Source organism: Theropithecus gelada, chromosome 5 (assembly GCF_003255815.1).
Source record: "Theropithecus gelada isolate Dixy chromosome 5, Tgel_1.0, whole genome shotgun sequence".
Taxonomy (NCBI): Eukaryota; Metazoa; Chordata; class Mammalia; order Primates; family Cercopithecidae; genus Theropithecus; species Theropithecus gelada.
In genome coordinates, this window is record NC_037672.1 from 181,341,715 (window position 1) to 181,362,364 (window position 20,650).

At 46.6% G+C, this 20,650-nt stretch overlaps 1 protein-coding gene across 3 annotated transcripts in view; it reads right to left on the reverse strand.

Moving 5' to 3' along the window:
• Positions 1-20,650, reverse strand: part of IRF2 (interferon regulatory factor 2) — an 87,884-nt gene that overhangs the window by 24,263 nt on the left and 42,971 nt on the right. Inside the window, exons 2-5 of one of the 3 annotated variants that reach the window (XM_025386244.1) lie at positions 18,319-18,411; positions 8,322-8,421; positions 7,382-7,558; positions 7,017-7,063 (exon numbers count right to left, since the gene is read on the reverse strand). In XM_025386244.1, the coding sequence (XP_025242029.1) occupies positions 7,017-7,063; positions 7,382-7,558; positions 8,322-8,421; positions 18,319-18,405 (411 nt within the window). In that variant the 5' untranslated portion in view covers positions 18,406-18,411. Of the gene's footprint in view, positions 1-7,016; positions 7,064-7,381; positions 7,559-8,321; positions 8,422-18,318; positions 18,427-20,650 lie in introns of those variants that run through there. The other 2 variants (XM_025386245.1, XM_025386247.1) reach the window with 2 other exon arrangements.

Below are 20,650 nucleotides of genomic sequence, written 5' to 3' on the forward strand. Positions count from 1 at the left end.
ATGCCCCACTCCTGCCCTGGCTCAACTGCCTCCTGCTTTGCTGCACCATAACCTGGCCCGGTGAATCCTGGCCAGGATTCATGTCTCCTCTTTCTGCTCCCTTTCTCACTTTAGATAGAGGCTCTTCTGTAACTCAAGTAACCCATAGCTTTCTTGACTTTTAATTTTCTCAACTTACTCCAAAGATTAAAAAAAATAAAAAATAAAAAAAGAAATAAAAGACCCTGCTTGGGTCCAGACTCCTCCACGGTGCATAAACACCGCCAAACATTTATGTTCAAAACCTTTGCTCTAACTATAGAATCCAAGGTTTGGTCTACACGGGGGCATGAACTCTGCCAAACACTGACGCTCAAGAACCTTTGCTGTAATTACAGAATCCAAGGTTTGGTCTATGGTTTAAGGGATTTTAAGCAGAAGCAAACTGGCACAAGAGAGAGTTCAGGGGCAGGAGCACGCTTCTTTAGACCTGTAAAATAATACACCTTTAGCTGGTCTTGAAGCTACACAAGCTGAATGGGCTTGGGGATGGACCAGAGTTAGAGGACAGCAGAGGGACTCCCCTCTGCTCCAAGCCTATGCTGTCTCAACCCTGTGCTAATGCCCCTTGTCCCTGAAGCCCTGTTTAATGGGCCTCCAGCCCACCTCCCACCTTCCAAAATGCTCTAATTCATCTGTGCAAAGCCAGTCTCTTTGAAGCCAGATTTAAGAACATCAAATTTAAGGGCATCTCTAGGTCTCTGCTAACAGAACACGTAGGCTGAGAGCTAGACTTCACAAGTAGGTCAGGGAACTAGACCCTGGCGAGTGCACGCACCCAGCACAGAGGCTGCAACGCCACTGAGAACAGAAGCTCTCGTAAGACAGGCTGGGGCCTCCTGCCCGGTCCCAGAACCACCTTCCTTCCACTCCTTCCTTAGAATGAGGCCATCGTCATTCTCTTCCTCCCTTCTCTCACTGCAGCTTCCCTCTTGACTTTTTTCCTTAGCTCGCTTTTCTCTGCCTCTTCTCTGCAGGCCTTTGTCTGCATCTCACAGAGCTTCTCTCTTGGAGAAGCCATCAGTGTCCAAAGATACCAACGCCATTCTCAAGTAAATGACCACACATCTGCCCATTGGGCACTCACTCAAGTGCTACGCTCTCCAACTTTCTAGCTGGCATTTACTTTCAGGGCTCTCTGTCACTTCAAAGGCAGCATGTCCAAAGCGAAACACCCTCTCCACAAAACGACCTCCATTCCCAACACTCCCTTCTGAGGGTGCAAGACGCAGGGGCCTCCTCTTTAGGCCACTCTTATCTGCATCCTCTGTAGCCTCTTCCACTTTCTGGAGAAGCGTCTCCTCCCTCCATGCCAGTAGCACCAGCTACTGCCTTTCCACAGCAGTGTCTCCGCCCCCACTCCTTCCCATCCCGGTGAGAAAGGCCTCCCTTACACACCAGTTCCCTCCTGCTCTAAGTGTGCTCCAGGGAGTTCAACTGCGTCTCATCCCATAAAACTGTCCCTCAAGCTTTTCAAATTGGGCTCGGAGGTCCCGTTCTGAGCCACCACATGGGAAGGGAGGATCCCGGGCAGGCAGAATAAGCCTGATAACCCGCTTCACCCAGGGCATCTCTCATCTTATCTGTTTTTCAAGTGAGTTGCTGGCGTGTGTTTTCATTTGATTACAATTTAAAAACTGAAGACCTCTTCCAACCAGTGAAGGGATCACCCCAGTAGCAGCCCTGCCAGGGAGTGTGCCGTGTTTTAATCCAGCTCATGCCACTGTTAGAGCCAACAACTCTACGAGAAAGAGCAGCCGAACCCCTATCTGCTTTTCTGTAACTTCCACCCATAGGTCTGCGCTCAGAACGAATACAGACCCTGCCTAATCTTTTCCAAGCGACTTTGGCAGCCCTTCCCAATTCTGTCTCCTTCATTACACTAACACTTTGATCTGGAAGCACTTTGCAGTTTCAAGGTACGTATGTTTCAGCCGCAAACAACCCTCCGAAGCAGGAAGTACCCATTTCTTTTTTTTTTTTATTTTTTTTTATTTTATTTATTTGAGACGGAGTCTCGCTCTGTCGCCCAGGCTGGAGTGCAGTGGCCGGATCTCAGCTCACTGCAAGCTCCGCCTCCCGGGTTCACGCCATTCTCCGGCCTCAGCCTCCCGAGTAGCTGGGACTACAGGCGCCCGCCATCTCGCCCGGCTAGTTTTTTGTATTTCTTAGTAGAGACGGGGTTTCGCCGTGTTAGCCAGGATGGCCTCGATCCCCTGACCTCGTGATCCGCCCGTCTCGGCCTCCCAAAGTGCTGGGATTACAGGCTTGAGCCACCGCGCCCGGCCGGAAGTACCCATTTCTATTCGCCTCACCTACACGCCTGTATTTCCCATTGTCCCCTCGCACAAACTTCTGCTCTAATTAAGCCAGTTTCCTGTCTCATCCAGGAAAGACAAACCAACTCTAATCTCCAGGCCTTCATTCCTGATGCCCCTAGTGTGGGGGAAGGACCATGGTTTGACCCTGTCCACCCCTTAAGGCCTGGTTTAGGCCCCAAAGGCTACAAGGCACCCGGTGGACAAACCTGGATTCAAATCTCAGCTCTGTAAAGCAATGCAGCCTTGGGAAAATGAATCAGCTTCTCTGTGCATCCATTTCCTAAATGTCTACAAGGGAAACGACCTGTCCATCACAGGGAGAACTCAATGAGACAATAATCATAGCTGGGAACTTGGAATCCGCTGAAAAATATCAACGAGCACCCCTCTGTTTTAACTACTTCTATCCTTATTGTTCTTGGCCTTGTGTGAAGTCTCACAGAGCAAACCATTCCATGGTATTTTCTGAAACATATGTATGCACTGATGATGTAGCATCCAGGATTCCTCACTATTGTTTTTCTTTCTTTTTTGAGGTGGGGAAGGGGTCCTGCTCTGTTGCCCAGGCTGGAGTGCAGTGGTGCAATCATGGTTCACTGCAGCCTCGAACTCCTGGGCTCAAGCCATCCTCCTACACCTCAGCCTCCTGAGCAGCTGGGACTACAGGCATGTACCACTGTACCCAGCTGTTTTTCTTGTTTTCACTTCCTTAGATATCCAGTTACTGCCGCACAGGTGGGGCTTAGCTCAAGGAAAACATGGCTCACTGAGCATGCAGGGATATGCTCACAAAAGGAAATGTCAGAGGATGCTGAGGCCATTTCTGCACATACCACATGGCTACTGGGCCTTGGGTCTCCCAGTCTCGGGGAGACTATTTGTTGGGGGACATACAGCATGGAGATGAATCACGAGTGACCCCAAGAAAATTCTAACACTTGGCCTACATGTTGTAAACACTGTTTGCTAATTAAAACTTCAACTTGAACTGAAGATTGGGAAGAGCTTGCTTCAACAGCAAATTTTCATACCTAGTTACCACATGAAAGACAAATTTCCTCAGTAGAAGAAACCTGCTTAGTGTATCCGGTTACATATTTGGATAGACTAAGTAGGTTTAGTATATTTGCACAGGGTATATTAACTCAGTCCCTGGGTGTTTTGATATACAATTAAAAGGTAATATATTAATAGCTAGTAATTGTCCTCTGACTTTCCAATTCCAGACGCCCTGGGGAGTTCACTTTTCAAACAGTCTACAGAGACAGAGTCCACACGATGGCTTGAACAGCCAGGAAGCACAGAACTCGGGAAGCCCACTGGCCTCTTCCGAGCTTCCCTGCTTTACTGTACAGCACAATGCAAGTAGATCGAAATTCCGAAGTTAGGCTGTGTGTAGGCCTAATGAATCACCTGCCTTCTGCTGAAGGAATCAGGTCCTTTCAAAACAAAAGTTTCAGGTTTCAATCCTATCCTCATGGCACAAGGATTTCATGAAACACACTTGGCTAAGGTGGCTCTTGACCCACATGGCTGCACGTAAGGGGATCTCTCACTTACTTCCCTGGGCCAGGATGGTCAAGCCCACCTAGGACTGTGCCTTCCACAACTTGCTCATTTTAGGGCCATGTGAAGACACTGCTGGTGCTGATGTGGCTGCAGAGATCCCGGACGAACGGGACCACCACGTGGCAGGAACTACTAAGACGGACATTTCCTCGCATTGCCACATCCCTGAAAGAGGACGTGCCTTTCAATCCAGTATGTGTCCTGGTTTCATTGGAAGCAATTTTTCTTTTTTTGTTTTTTTTTGTTTTTTTGTTTTTTTGTTTTTTTTTTGAGACGGAGTCTCGCTCTGTCGCCCAGGCTGGAGTGCAGTGGCCGGATCTCAGCTCACTGCAAGCTCCGCTTCCCGGGTTTACGCCATTCTCCTGCCTCAGCCTCCCGAGTAGCTGGGACTACAGGCGCCCACCACCTCGCCCGGCTAGTTTTTTGTATTTTTTAGTAGAGACGGGGTTTCACCGGGTTAGCCAGGATGGCCTCGATCTCCTGACCTCGTGATCCGCCCGTCTCGGCCTCCCAAAGTGCTGGGATTACAGGCTTGAGCCACCGCGCCCGGCCTGGAAGCAATTTTTCTAAGAGATACACAAAATAACAGTGCATCTTAGCATCATTGGCATCTGGCGTTCGATGGAATACAGTGGATGCATGTGAGCAATGTGTGCTGAAAAGGCAACATATGTTACTCCATTCTTATTTCTTCATTAACTGTGATTCGGAAATTAAATCTGCATCCTAATGGAAAACCCCTCACTCCCACCCCACATATCCTACTTATTTATGCATCTATTTAGTCAACAAACGCTGATGCATCTATTCAGTTATCAAATACATATTAGTGGTCTGTTCTGGGCCAGACACCGAGCTAGATGATGGGAAAACAGTAGTAAATACGATTCAGTCACACTTGAAATTGTAGCAAATTCTCACACATTGGTGAGAAAGGTATACTTTTCTGACTAAATAACATGAATCAAAATGTAGGCCTTAAAAATACTAACTCGGCCAGGCTCACACTTGTAATTCCAACATTTTGGGAAGCCAAGGCAAGAGGATCACTTGAGGCCAGGAGTTTGAGACCAGCCTGGGCAACAGAGTGAGACCTCACCTCTATAAAAAAATTTTTTTTAATTATCCATGCTTACTGGCACACACCTGTAGACCCGACTACTAGAGCGAGGCTGAGGCGAGAGGATCACCTGAGCCCGGGATGTTGGGGCTGCAGTGAACCATGATCGCGTCACTGCACTCCAGCCTGGGTGACAGAGTAAGACCTTGTCTCAAAAAAAAAAAAGAACTGTGAGAAATGATATGGCTAACAACTAGGTTTGTTCAATTGTAAAAATATATATATATATTTTTTAAGAGGTAATATAGGAGAAACATATACACTTAAAAAATACTTAAAAGACATTCAAAAACCGCATGTGAATTGTATATGGGTCTTAAGTAAACAAACCACATGAAAATTATAACATGTATGAAACAACTGAAACTGAACACTGGCTGGATATTCACTGATATTGAGAAATTACCGTGCACTATTTCAGGTACAATAATGACATCATGGTATTTTTACAGAGCACTTATCTTTTAAATATATATACCGAACTATTATGGAAGAAATGCTATGAGATTTGGGATTTTCTTCAAACATTATATTAAGCTGAACTACAAAGAATTGTTTTTGGGCCGAGTGCTGTGGCTCCCACCTGTAGTCCCAACACTTTGGGAGGCTGAGGTGGGAGAATCATTTAAGGTCAGAGGTTCAAGACCAGCCTGGCCAACATGGTGAAACCCCATCTCTACTAAAAATACAAAAACTAGCCAGGCGTGGTGGCGTGCGTTTGTAGTCCCAGCTACTCGGGAGGCTGAGGCAGGAGAATCGCTTGAACCCGGGAGGCAGAGGTTGCAGTGAACCAAGATCGCACCGCTGCACTCCAGCCTGTGCCAACAGAGTAAAACTCTGTCTCAATTAAAAAAGAAAATAAATAAATAAATACACAAATTATTTTTGTAAGTCAAAAATGGTTGAAGGGCTGCAATTTCATGTTACAAGTCAGGAAATGGGAAGAGCTATTGATGAAGCAAAACTGGCCGGGAGCTGATTAAGGTTAAAATTAATCTGAATGATGGCCTATGGAGTAAATTTTACTCATTTGTCTCCTTTCTATGTGCATAAAATCTTTCCACAATGAAAAGTTAAAGCACAATCAGGCCTTTAATACAGTGCAATATTTAAATTTAGTTAAAAATAAAAAATAGTGAAAGTGAAACTGAAAGTATCAGTGCAGAAATACGCTGCCTAAATTTCTTCATCTGCAAACGGAGGCCAGCGAGCTAGACAATCTCTCTGAGATCCCTGGGTCTGTGGCTGCAGTGTCTGCTCTCTGCTCAGCCACTGAGGTTTGTCCCCAGTTTTGCGGGGCATATTCGGCTCTTCTCTCACTGTTTAACAAGGGCCACCTCATCTGTGCACAGAGATCCTCAGACTGCAGGGGACTTCAGACCACACAGCCTCGTGAGAACTCACACACACACGCGCATCCCACGGGAAACCCTTGTGGGGTGCGAGAGATGCAGGGGGCAGAAGGCAGTCATTGAGAGCTGTGCTGATGGAGTGCTGAAGCTAACCACTGTACCCCCCACCGAAGGGCCCGTGACGGATGTCTGTAACATACAGTTCATACATTTTATAGAGGTAGAGAACATTCAATACACACTAAAGTATATTTAATAGCCTGAAAATATGCTTAATAGTATGAGCCACAAGCTGTTGTGGAGCTTAGCTGGCACAGAATGACCGCTGGCAACGGCCGTGGTGGCCAGATGGAGGCCTCAGCCTGCCGAGCACAGTGAGAATCTGTGACTTCATTCATAAATTTCCCAGGGAAACGGGATGAGGCAGGGCCCTGTGTACCTATGTCTGCAAGTGGATACATGCCGAAGAGCAAACATGTAAAGCACAGAAGACACAAGCAAAGGAAGAAAGATGACACACTCCGCAGAGGTCCTGTGACTCGTCTTTACGAGGCAGAGTATGAGTCATTAATAGGAACCCAACTTTGGCTTTCTCTCTGAAACACCCAAGATTACCTTGATGTGCTTAACTTTGTCTTCTTTTTCTGTCTTTGGTTTCTTTCCTGTGGCAACAAAAATGTAGTTTTGTATTAATTCATGAAGGGCCTCCAGAGAAACATTTCCCTCAAATTAAATTCTTTCTGAAACTCTCAATGAACTTGTTGCTTTACTCTGTACATGATCAAAATTCCACATGTATCTTTTACTGCCTTTGGTGAATTGAGAGTCTTGTTTCCAAGCCAGGTAGGGGCGGAATGATCCCCCACAGCATGAACAGGCTATTCTACCTGCGAAGTGACTGCAGATGTAGAAATGGAGAGGTCACGAAGGCACGATGACATAAATTGAGTGGTCTTGTTTTAGTCTGTAAATGCCTTTACCTTTCTTAGAAGGCCGCTCCGATAGGGGCAGCATTCGGTAGACCCTGAAGGCATTGTTTCCTTTCTTTATGCTTTTATCCTTGACTTCTTCAATATCAGGCAAGGAATTCATGGCACATCTGAAATTCGCCTTCCATGTTTTGGGATCAGGTTTATCTACTCCTGGTTGATGCTTTCCTAACAAAAGAGATAAAGATTAAGAAAGAGAGAGAAAACATTAGATACAGAGGAAGAAATTTCTGGAAACACAGTATTGCTGGTCAGGCAGTATGAGGAAACCTTTTCACTCCAGGCTATACCTCCAGTGACCAATCGTCCTGGTGTACCTGGGGGTGAGAAGGTTCTTGGGATGTGGGAATTTTGTTTTTAAAACTTGAACAGTTCCAGACCAACTGGGACAAGCTGGTCACCCTGGTTCTACTGAACAGCTTGAGGAAACTATAAATGCTGGAAGAATGGAGCACCAGCGTAAGAAAAATACAGAAGACCGAGAGGCTGCGAAGTCAACAGGCAGAGGGAACCTGAGTGCCTCTTTTTCATCTGACGCTCCAATAGAGTCCATTCCTGTAAGTAGCTCCCTATGTAAATGTTGTAATAAATAAATGTATTTCTGACTGCCTTTTGTAGGGTAGATAAATTTGATCAAAGTTTATAGCATCAGAACAAATGAGTTTCTATTTCCCTGGTAACACCTAGGGAACTTCTTAGAATACCACATTTATAGGAAATTGAAGGACTAAGAGTCTATGAGATGAGGGGAGCATTACTTCTGACGGCTGTAGTTTGCACCCCATGTGTCCTGGATGTGCCTAGCAACAAGTCACAGGTTTTTCACAGCCATCTTCATGAGGTCATAAGCCAGGATATTTTATTATGTGTAATAAAAACAAAACTAAGCAAGAGTGCCTGCCTCTATAAATGCCGCAGGGAGTTTTAGTACCTGTATGGATTGCCCAGTTTCTAAAGAGTGGTGCATCTTTTTCCACATCCCACCCATGTCTAGCCGCATGCATCCAGGGGATCTGAAAAATCTTCTTTTCCTGAAGGGAAAAAAAAAAAAGGTAAAGAACAACCGCAGTCACAGGTTTTGACCCACCACTGCAAAAGGTTGTGAAGGTCTAGCCAGCAAGATTCCCCACCAAGCATCACTGAATGTGTTGACTGTTGACAAGAAAATCTACCGTAAACCAAACCCACTTCCCCCGCTGGATCCCAAATCCTGACAGCCTACCCCAAGTGACAGTCAGTCCCATGAAGTCTTGCAGAGCAGGAATGTTTTCCAAGGTCAAAGGTGATGATTTGGGATATGCCAGTGTGTTCCATTATTTGTGCCTCTTTTCTGTTTTTTAATTTTCTTTTTGGAGACAGAGTCTCGCTCTGTTGCCCAGGCTGGAGTGCAATGGCACGATATTGGCTCACTACAACCTCCATCTCCCGGGTTCAAGAGATTCTCCCACCTCAGCCTCCTGAGTAGCTGGGATTACTGGCATGCGCCACTACACCTGGTCACTTTTTGTATTTTTAGTAGAGACAGGGTTTCACCACGCTGGCCAGACTGGTCTCGAACTCCTGACCTCAAGTGATCTGCCCGCCTCAGGCTTCCAAACTGCTGGGATTACAGGTGTGAGCCACCACACCCGACCCTGTGCCTCTTTTTATAAAACCACAGAAAAATGGCCACCTACTGAAACTTCTAATGCTTATTCTTATAATTTATTCTCATCGTTTGGTAAATAGTAACTCCAGCTATCTTCAGTACATTAAAAATGAGACAACTTTCCAAAACCCTTGATGCTGCTACAGAGAAGTCGGGTGTATCTGGGCCACTGTCGCAGAAACCGAGTATCTCCATTTGCCTATGCATCCAACAGAAATAGAAAGTCATGTTGGAATCCCCGCGGGTCCACCGCCTGCAGGAAATAGCAAGGAGTGCAAACAAAGAGGTAGTGGTTATGAGATGACACATTTTCTGGAGAAACAGCTCTCAATACAATCCTTATATCAGACTATCTCTACATCTCTCTCAATGTAACTGAGGTTTGTAATTCAACACTGCCTCAAGCAACCCTGAAAAACAAATGATTGGAAATTGGAAACGCATGGTTTACTAAGAAAGCCGTCTTCTGAGTGAAGCTACAGATGAGGAACCTGGCCCAAGCAGCTCCTGTGGCGGTAGCGGCAGGTGCTAAGGTCCCACTGGCACTGTGCATCTGCCTACACGTCCACATGGACCTCAGGTACTAAGGTCCCACTGGCACTGTGCATCTGCCTACACGTCCACATGGACCTCAGGTGCTAAGGTCCCACTGGCACTGTGCATCTGCCTACACGTCCACGTGGACCTCAGGTACTAAGGTCCCACTGGCACTGTGCATCTGCCTACACGTCCACATGGACCTCAGGTGCTAAGGTCCCACTGGCACTGTGCATCTGCCTACACGTCCACGTGGACCTCAGCTTTGTTTACCTCCTACAGCCTCCTGAGCGAGGTATATGTTACGATTTCCATTTTACAGCTGAAGAAACCGAGAAGCAGATTTTAACTGTTTGGTCAAGGAACTTGCAGGGTAGTAAGTGTCTAAGTTCAAACCCCAGGTCATGCAACTCCATATACTATTACTTAATCACCCACTCATTATCTCCCAGCTTTTAGATTTGGAAGAGTCCCTGTCCTATGACAGACCGGTTGAGACCTGGATTCTGTAGATTAAAGCCCAGGAGGCCGTACTCTTTTAAAGCTCTCAAGGCAGTTCTGGTAATTGCCAGGTATGCGGGTCCCCGCACTAGACGCTGAGGAAGGAGAGGAAATGTCAGCAGGGGTTTCCACCTCTTCGGTCTCACACAGTGACATGCAGAAAGGGTCCAGCTGTCCCCAGAGAGACTCAGCACCTCTCCACAGAACCAATCACAAAGCCAGAACTAAGACTATTTCAGAACATTGGAGAGTTTCCCAAAACCTGTTAAAAGGAAAATTCTACCATCTTCTAAAAAGTCAGTTATTAAAGGAGAACTGAAAGTGAGAGACTCTTTCAGAAATTCCTTGGTGTTCATTCTGTATCATCCACAGAGAGGGCTGCAGGTTAGCCAATTTCAAAAGACAGTGATCAGAAAGGGGCTGAGTGACATTTGATGCTTTAATGTAGATGAAATCGACAGCAAAATCACTTAATGCCATTTATTGATGTTCACATGAAAATTAATACAAGTGAAAATTGATTTCAGTGAAAGAACTGTTCCTGAAGTGCACGCCCAGAATCTAAAGCTTTATGCTTAAACACCAAGATTCTTAAGAATTTGCTGTTGCACTTTTTTCTAGATCAAAGGAGTTCTAGGGTGACACAATCTGAAATCTAACTTGCAAGACACAAAATTGATACCGATAAAGTAGATCTTTTTAAGCATCTGCACGCATGCATGCATATACATACACACACACACAACCAAACCTAGTCCCACAGAAACCGCAAAAGTCTTGCAACTACAAAAGCGCTGACCGAACCTAGCAATTACCCACTATGGATCCTCCTGAAATGTGTGACAGGCCTGAGTAGACTGGAAGAGTTTGGATGTTTGTCCCCTCAAAATCTTGCATTAAAATGTGATCGCTAGTGTTGGAGGTGGGGCCTGGTGGGTGGTGTTTGGGTCATGGGGCAGGATCCCTCATGAATGGCTTGGTGTCGCTTTCATGGTAATGAGTAAGCTCTCGCTCCATTAGCTCCTGTGAGAGCTGATTATTCAAAAGAGCCTGGCGCCTGCACCTTTCTCTCTTCCTCCCTCTCTTGCCATGTAATGCCCTTTGTCTCCCATCCTGAGGCCTTATTAGAGGCAGATGCCAAGGTCATGCTTCTTGTACAGCCTAGAACCCTGACCCAAAGAAACCTCTTTTCTTTATAAATTACCCAGCCCCAGGTAGTCCTTTATAGCAACACAAAACAGACTAACCCATAGACATGTCTCCAAAAACAGATACACAAATAACAAACGCTGGTGAGGATGTGGAGAAACTGGAATCCTCATACATTGCTGTGCGAATGCAAAACAGTGCAGCCAACTCTGGAGAAAAAGTCTGGCCATTCCTCGAGAAAGTGAAACACAGAATTACCTGATGACCCAGTAATTTTACACCTGGATATACACCCAAAGAATTCTAAGCCAACATTCAAACCAAAACTTATACACAAATGCTCATAGCAGCACTAGTCACAAAAGCCGAAAGATAGAAACAACCCGAGTGTCCATCAGCTGACGAATGTGCAAACAAAATGTGGTATATCCATACAATGGAATATTATTCAGCCACAAAAAGGAATAGAGTATTGACACATGCTACCACGTAGATGAACCTTGAAAACATTACGCTGGGTGAAAGAAGCCAGACACAAAAGGCCAAATATTGAATGATTCCATTTACATGAAATATCCAGAAAAGGCAAATCCATAGAGACAGAGAGGAGATTAGTGGTTGCCACAAGCTAGCGGGGAGGGAAATGGGAAGTGACTGCTTAACGGATATAGCATTTCCTTTTGGAGGGATAAAACGTTCTGGAACTGGACAGTGGTGATGGCTGCATATTTTTTAAACTACATGTCACTTTTCAGTAGTTTTTCATATTTCAGGAAAAAAAAGAAAAGACTAATAAACTTATCAGAAATATCTTTAAAATCGTATCACAGATTCTTTTTTTGAAGAAGACCATATGAAAAGGTAAGAGAAAGCAAGATTCATCTTAAAACTGAAAGAGATTCTGACCAGCAAACATTCTGGTCACAAGCTGTGTGTTCCATGGGACATGACGGTGTTGCTATGTGTGTGTAGACGCTATGACGTCAGTACGTGCTAGGTGTCCCATCCCCGAGTGACCAGTCCTGCACATGTGGTGGTGGTACTCGCTGTGCATGGATAGACACCCCATGCCAGGGCCCACCATTTGTACATGTGTGCAGAACTCGCCCATCTGAAGGAAGGCAGGAGAGATGAGCACTGCTTGACTTCAGAAAAGCATCTGATGGCCGGGCGTGCTGGCTCAAGCCTGTAATCCCAGCACTTTGGGAGGCCGAGATGGGCGGATCACGAGGTCAGGAGATCGAGACCATCCTGGCTAATAACACAGTGAAACCCCGTCTCTACTAAAAAAAAATACAAAAAACTAGCCGGGCGAGGTGGCGGGCGCCTGCAGTCCCAGCTACTCGGGAGGCTGAGGCAGGAGAATGGCGAGAACCCGGGAGGCGGAGCTTGCAGTGAGCTGAGATCCGGCCACTGCACTCCAGCCTGGGCGACAGAGCGAGACTCCCTCTCAAAAAAAAAAAAGAAAAGCATCTGAGATTATCTTGAGCAATGTAGAACAAAAATGTTCCTTGGCCCCACATGGAAACTAGTTCTGTTATCTCCTCTGCCTCTTCTTCCCCCCAGCATTTGCAAGATGTTCCAATTACTGTGCTATTTTTGTTTGGACTCCTTACCTCAGTCAGAGACAGCCTGATGTTTACACAAACACAAGTCTACTTTCAAAGTGAAAAAAAGGGAAAGGTCTGATGATTCCCCTGCCTTAGTGCATGGATCCAGGAGGATCTCCCCCAGGAAATAAAAAATCAGTAACCCCACCAGTGTTGGGGGTCACACGGAGCTGTGAGAGAAACTGGGACCCCGGATGTGGCTGCCTCCTTCCTTCCTCAAGAAATGGCCCAGGGAACCACAAGCAAGCACGTGGACAAACCCAAAACTAACCTGGTCTCAACAAGTCAATGGCAAGAAGGAAAAAAACAGAGGTTACTGCCCACAGTCAGCAGAGACGTAGAGTCATAAATACGAAACACAGCCTGTGGACAGCCTTTGAATTCTGATTTGAACAAATCAACTGTAACAAGATTATTTGGGAATACTCAAGGCATTTTGAATATGAATGGAGCAGTGATGATATTAAACAGTATTAATTTTGTCCAATTAACAATGGTATATTGTGGATATATAAGAAAATGTCCTTATGTCTTACAATGTACACTGTCAGGGAGTTGCTTTAAAATACCACACAGCTACACACAGATACACACAGATACACACACACACACACACACACACACAAAGATAAGGCAAAATATTCATACATCTAGATGCAGGCATATGAAAATTTGCTATCCTATTCTTTTTTTTTTTTTTTTTGGTCATTGGGCTACTCAAATATGCTATGCACATTTGCAAATACCTATAACCAAAGGCAAATGGCCCAGTCAAGGCCTCATTCATAAGCTGGTTATAAAGCACTTTTCCAAACTTCCTCGCTGTTCCTTCAGAGGAATCCAAGGGACCCATTCCATTCCCACCCTCCTTCAAACTTATTAAAAGTAGGTGCTATGGTTTGAATACTTGCCCCCTACGAAACTTATATTGACATTTAATCCCCCATGTGGCATGACTGAGAGGTGGGGCCTTTAAGAGGTGATTGAGTCACGAGGGCCCTGCCCTCATGAATGGATTAATCCATTCAGGGATTAATGGATTAATGAGCTGTCATGGGGGTAGGATTGTGGCTTTTTAAGGGGAAGAGAGACCTGTGTTCGCACACTCGTCCCCCACACCAGGTGATATCCTGCACTGCCTCAGGACTCTGCAGAGGGTCCCCACCAGCAAGAAGGCCCTCAACCAGATGCAGCCCCTCAACCTTGGACTTCTCAGCCTCCATAACTGTAAGAAATAAATTCCTTTTCTTTACAAACTATCCAGAGTCAGGTATTCTGTTATAAGCAACAGGGAACAGACTAAGACAATAGGGGATAGAAACAAACGTAAGGCGTTAACGAACCAACTCTTTCTCTCGTACTAAAAATGGAGTAGGTTGAACGGACTTTCTGAGAGCCATGTGACAACTGCCAACCCAGTGTCCATAAATCTGATTATCTTAACAGAACAAAAATACCACCAACGTTGCTCCCCTTCAAGACCACGACATTCATCTGCGTATTCCCAGAACAATTTTGACAGAGGGCCTCCCACTTACCAGGCACTAGGCCTGGCCCTGAGCACGCAGACACGATAAAGACAGCCAAGGCACCAGTGCATGGGGCTTCCAGCCTCGAGCACTTCACGGTAAACACGAACACATCCTGAATGCCGACTGAAGCAGAAGTGAGTCCCACAGCCCCAGGGACAGTGTTTTCTAACAGTCACAACAGTCTTCAGTGGCAAAAGGTATCTTGGAATGATCTCAAACCACTCAAAATATAAACAAGGATTTCCAGGCAGAATGCTTGTGAATGGGAGGGAAGAACATTAGGCTCTCCGTTAAGTATTTATATGGACGGATGAATGCCAACAAGCCTAAGTTAGCGGAAACCTATAAAAAGACGCCCTGTGGGAGTGTAGGTATGGAGAGAAGAGATCTTGACCCCAGTCGAGGTCTGCAGTGACAGTGATGGCAGTGCCCATGTGCACGAGCAGCACACGTGCCCACTCTGGCTAGGCCTCAGCAGGATGCAGCTTGACAGGGCCTCAGGGCCACAGTGCAGGCCTTGGCCTCTGTGCCAGGGCGGTGCTGAGAGGCGGCACGGGCCAACAGCCACGGGCACGCTCTTCTTCATCAGCCTGGCTCACGTCCAGCTCTAGCGGAGGAGCCCAGTGAGATGACAGAGGTCTCCTTTCCTTCCCTGCCTCAGGAAGAGAACTCTCGAGCCAAGAGTCAGATGAGCGACGCTCCGCAGGGAAGGGCTGCCTGAAAGGGGCCAAGTGTTCATTTGCACAAAGAGAAATCCATTTGCCTTCTGGTCCTGTACCAGAAAAACACTGACAAAATAGATGGAGGAGAAGGCATCTCAACCGAGAGTCCCAGTAAGGAGGTGACCCTTAGAGGGTGCATCAATCTCCTAAGACTGTGGTGAAAAATTACACAAAATGGGTGGCTTACAGCAGCAGCAATGTATTCCATCACAGTCCTGAAGGCCAGAAGTCCAAAATCAAGGTGTCTGCAAGGCTCACTCCTTTTATTTATTTATTTATTTATTTTTGAGACGGAGTCTTGCTCTGTTGCCCAGGTTGGAGTGCAGTGGCGCAATCTCAGCTCACTGTAACCTCAACCGCCTGGGTTCAAGCGATTCTCTTGCCTCAGCCTCCCAAGTAGCTGGGATTATACGCACCCCCCACCACACCCAGCTAATTTTTGTGCTTGTAGAGATGGAGTTTCACCATGTTGGTCAGGCTGGTCTCAAACTCCTGACCTCAGGTGATCTGCCCACCGCAGCCTCCGAAAGTGCTGGGATTACAGGCCTGAGCCACCGTGCCCAGCCAGGGCTCACTCCTCTCAAAGGCTCTGGGAAGATTCCTTCCTCGCCTCTTCTTGGAGTCCTTCGGCTGTGGCTGCCTATTTCCAGTCTCTGCCTCAGTCCTCACACGCCCCTCTCCTCTGTGCGTGCCTTCTCCTCTTCCGTGTGTTATAAAGGCACTCCTCATTGGAGTTAGGGCCCACCCAGAAAATCCAGGATGATCTCATGTCAAGGTCTTTCACCATATCTGCAAAAACCCTTTTTCCAAATGAGGTGACATCCACAGATTCTGGGGGTGAGGATGTGGACATATCTTCTCGGGGAGCCAGAGTTCCATCCACTACCGCACCAAGAAGGCACTAATGGTTAGTCTAAACCAATCACAGAGGTCAACATACCAGGCACCTGCTCAACACGATTGGTGTGAGACACTGTCTGTTCTCTACTGCATCAAGCCAACCAAAACTGGTGGAGGTAATTTTAAAAAAGGAAAAGCAAAAACAGACAACTTACTTCTCTTTAGAACACAGGAACATAGGCTTTCCTCTTCCACTTCACATCAAACAGTGATGCTACCTGTTCCTCAAGACAGAATCCTACCTAACCTCTCTGTGCCTCGGTTTCCTTGTCTGTAAAATGGAAAATATTAACTGTACCTACCCCATGATGGCAGAAGGTAAGTTAATGCATGTACCTTGCTTAGAAGGGTGCCTGGCACAGAGTAAGTGCTGAGTACTCATCAGCTTTCATTCAGTGTCATTTGCTACCCTGGCTCTCCAGCTCCCCTTTACTCTGGTCCCCCCTTCCTTATACCCCCATGGCACCCCTGCTAACTGAGCTGACCAAGGAGCTCCTCCATTTCTTGTTTGTTTCTTTGGAAGAAGCTGATTACATATGTAAATCTAAAACACTATAGATAGAGCAACTCTAGAAAAATACATTGTTTGCGTTAAGACCTTGAGATATGTGACAGGTCACAGGGAGTAAGCATATGGTTTCTTCATTTCTATTTACTTAGTGCCCCACCTTGTTTCAGAAAGGCTCAAACAGAGCTATTCAGCACAGTAACATTAAATTCAAAATAAGGCTGGGCACTGTGGCTCATGCCTGCAATCCCAGCACTTTGGAAGGCCAAAGCAGGCAGATCACTTGAGTCCTGGAGTTCCAGACCAGTCTGGGCAACATAGTGAAACCCCATCTCTACAAAAAAAATTCAAAAATTATCCAGGAGTGCACCTGTGGTCCCAGCTACTTGGGAGACAAAGGTGGGAGGACTGCTTGAGCCCGGAGGCAGAGGTTACAGTGAGCTGAGATCGTGCCACTGCACTCCAGCCTAGGCGACAGAGGGAGACCTTGTTTAAAGGAAAAAAAAAAAAAAAATCTAAATAAGTGGATAAAAGGAAAAGGACAAAAAGAAGTAAGATTTAAAAGATATCTGAAAAGACCCAATAAGGCCAGGAATGATATTAGTTAAAAAAAATTACACTGCAATATCCTGTTCCCTTGTTGGAAGCAAGCTACAAACTGCAATCTGGCTCTAAGCTCTTGCACCTGATACAAAGATAAAGCCTGGCCAGCTAAATTATTCATTGTGTCCTTAAGATTAAAAAAGAAAAGGGGAGGGAGTGGAGAAGAGGAAAAAGGCATTTACTCAGAAGTGTCCCTGGTAGGAGAGGAACTTCTCTCCTGGGCCTCCTTAAAGAAGGCATGATATATATTTAGTTGTTTTTCTAGATTATATAGTTCTGGAAGTTTTTCATTTTTACCTACATTATCTCTTTCTGATTCACCCCTAATAGCTAGGATCAATTAAATTCAGAGTGTTTAGGTTAGCAAAGTAAGGGAGGGTTTGTGCATGGAAGGGGCAGGTTGTAAAGGACTGGCTGCTTTTTCAGGAAAGGTGGGCACACAGATGGGCTTCATTACAGAGGTAAAAAGAAGGTTTTTTTCTTAAAGACAAAAACAAGCTTTCTTTAAATAGAGAACATTGAAAAGGAAATGCTCCATTCCTAATATAAAACCCTGGAGTTCCCATGTCCTCTAGTCCTAAAAGGCCAGGAGAAGCAAAAAAAAGGAATTTGGAGAAGGAAGAGGGTAAGAATCCTCAAAGAACAACACAGCAAGGAGCTTTCCACAGGCAGTCAGCCAAGACACCAAAGGTGAGCAGACACTGGAGACTCCAGGCTGAGGCTATAGTCGGAGAGGATACAAATCCTTTTGCGACAGGGTTCAGTGGCTCATGCCTGTAATCCCCACACTTTGGGAGGCTGAAGTGGGAGGATCACTTCAGCCCAGGAGTTCAAGACCATCCTGGGCAACATGGTGAGACCTCAGCTCTACAAAAAAAAAAATACAAAAATTAGCCAGGTGTGGTGGCATTTACCTGTAGTTCCAGCTACTCTGGAGGCTGAGGTGGGAGGATGACTCGAACCCAAGAGGTCGAGGCTGCAGTGAGTCGCAATCGCACCACTGCACTCCAGCATGGGCAATATAGTGAGACCCTGTCTCTAAAAGAAAAAAAGCCTTTGAGATGATAACTTGATGTTTTATGATCATTTTGCATTGGCTGTTTTTTGTCATGAATGAGCCTAAGATTTTGAATACAAACAATTTTACTTTCGGCAGTCTGCTTGGGCGTGTTTCAGCCAGGACCTCTCTCACACATACACCCATCCTGATCCACTCACCTTGTTAAGCCACTTGAGCCCTGGGATCGTGTTGGAGTTTATCTGCTCCTCTAGCCACGGGCGCATGCGCATCCTTTCCACCGGCATGGTGCCCTTGCAGGAGAGAAACACAGCGTCAGGCGTTGGTGCCACTCATTGTGGTGTCCGCGCTGCAGAGTTCTACACCCAGCCTGACCCTTTCCTTCTCTCCTTTCCTGGGCGTGGGGACTGGCGAACTGGGGGATTGGTGTACTCAGGGGCTGTGTCCTAGAGCCACCTGTGCAAGCCCAGCCCTCGTGCTGGCCAGGAGGCTATCTGGGGACACAGGATGGTCCAGGCCTGCCCTCCACTGGGAAGGTCCTATGGACATTGGAGACGAGGACCGGCACTCCTCCCTGGGACTTTGCCTCGAGGGGGGCTTTATCCCCACTACCCTGGCCATATTTTGAGGCTTCAGTTGCACGGAGGCCCCAATGCCTTTGGGGATTATCCTTCCAAGAGCCAGGGGTGGGCAGAGCAAAGCAGTTGTGGGAAAGCACTGACAGTCAAGCCATTCCTTTTGAGAATCTGGGTTATACAAACGCTTTCAACCCCCAATATTAACATTTAAAGCTCGAAAGGAATCAGTTAATTTGGCTTTCCCAAAGTTTTCCACCAATTACCCGTCCCTCCCGACTTTATTTCCAGAGCCCCCGGCACCCTGCACAGGTATCTCCTTTGGTTTTGCTTTTACCCGAGTGCAATCTCTCACCCAAGCGTCTTTCTTCAATGCCAGCCTCCCCTCTGACCTGACATCACCCCCTTTTCCTTTAACTTACTTTCCCTTTGAAAATCATTCTCCTAGTCTGACCGCCATTCCTCCGCCAGTCCACACAATGCCCCCCGCTGCTTCCAGATGCCTTTCTAAGATAGACTTCCCCTTGTCCATCGGAATAGATCCAGAGGGGAATCACTAACAAAGTACTTTCCACACTGTCCCCCACCCATCTTCACCCTATCTATGCCTGCATTTACTTCTAATCTGGGGTGCAAAAGCGAAGACGGTTCCGGTGCAAGCCTCCGTTCTATAGGACCTCACGGACAGTGTGACACTGTAATCCTCTTCTCAATCCTGATGCGTCCCTTCCTTCTTTGGTTCATTTCCTCCAAAACTGAGCTCTGAAAATTCTATTCATTGGCATTTGAGCGGATGTCTCAATAACTCTCCTTTCCAGCTTGCCACAAACTTCCTCTCTCCTCTATTCCCTGTGCCCTGAACATGCCAGAGTTACAAGCATCCTTCCATGACCCCCCCGGCCTCACCCCGGGCCTGCAGGAGTCCACAGCCTTTTCCTTGTACGCCTCCCGCAGTCGGGCCCACTGAATACTGCAGACACCTCCTGCTCCGTGCTCATCCCATGCCCTCTGCTCTTCATTCCCTGGCCTTGCAGGTCCTTATCCGCCCTCTAAGACCCAGCCTCCTCCTCCACAGGGGCTTCCGAGACCACTCCTGCCTAAAGCAGTCCCTCTGCCTCCAGCTCCTACGATACTCACTAATCCTACACTGCTCCTCTGAAAAATCAAACATTGCTTTAGGGCAGTTGTTTTAAGTGAAGTCTTTCATCTTATCCCTTGCTTTACCTATATACTTCTCAGCTGTGTACACTCCACTCTCTTTTCCTAACCAAATTTAAGTTCTACATAGCAAGAACATCACCTTCTTTTGTTCTGGAGGCTGGGTCTCACTCTGTCACCCGGATGGGAGTGCAGTGGCATGATCACGGCTCACTGCAGCCTCAACCTCCTGGGTTCAAGCGATTTTCCCACCTCAGCCTCCCGAGCAGCTGGGACCACAGGTGTGAGCCACCACGCCCCGCTAATTATTTTTAAATTTTTGTAGAGATGGGGTCTCAACTCCTGGGCTCAAGCAATTCTCCCACCTTGGCCTCCCAAAGTGCTGAGATTACAGACATGAGCTCCCATGCTCCGCCCTCTTCTAGGTCTTTTACTAGTCCTACAAAGCCCAAATGTTGCCTTCCACACAGGAAACACTCACTACAAGGCCCAGGCCAGCTCTGAAGATCGCTCTGACAGCCTAGGTGGGGTGCCGTCAGAGGCTGGCCTCATCCACTCATATGGAGGCTCCAGCCACCAATCTTTGAGACACAAACAGGAACCTTAGAGACACTTCACGAGGACATGGAATGGCCGCAAGGAGTTGCAGATACTGCTGCTCTTGGTCTCATTCATTCATTTGTTCCATTCATTCATTTGTTCACCCACTCATTCAAAGATCATGTATTGAGAATGATGCTCCAGGAACAGGGAAAGATGACATTCCCTATCGTCTAGGAACTCCCGATCTAACAGGACA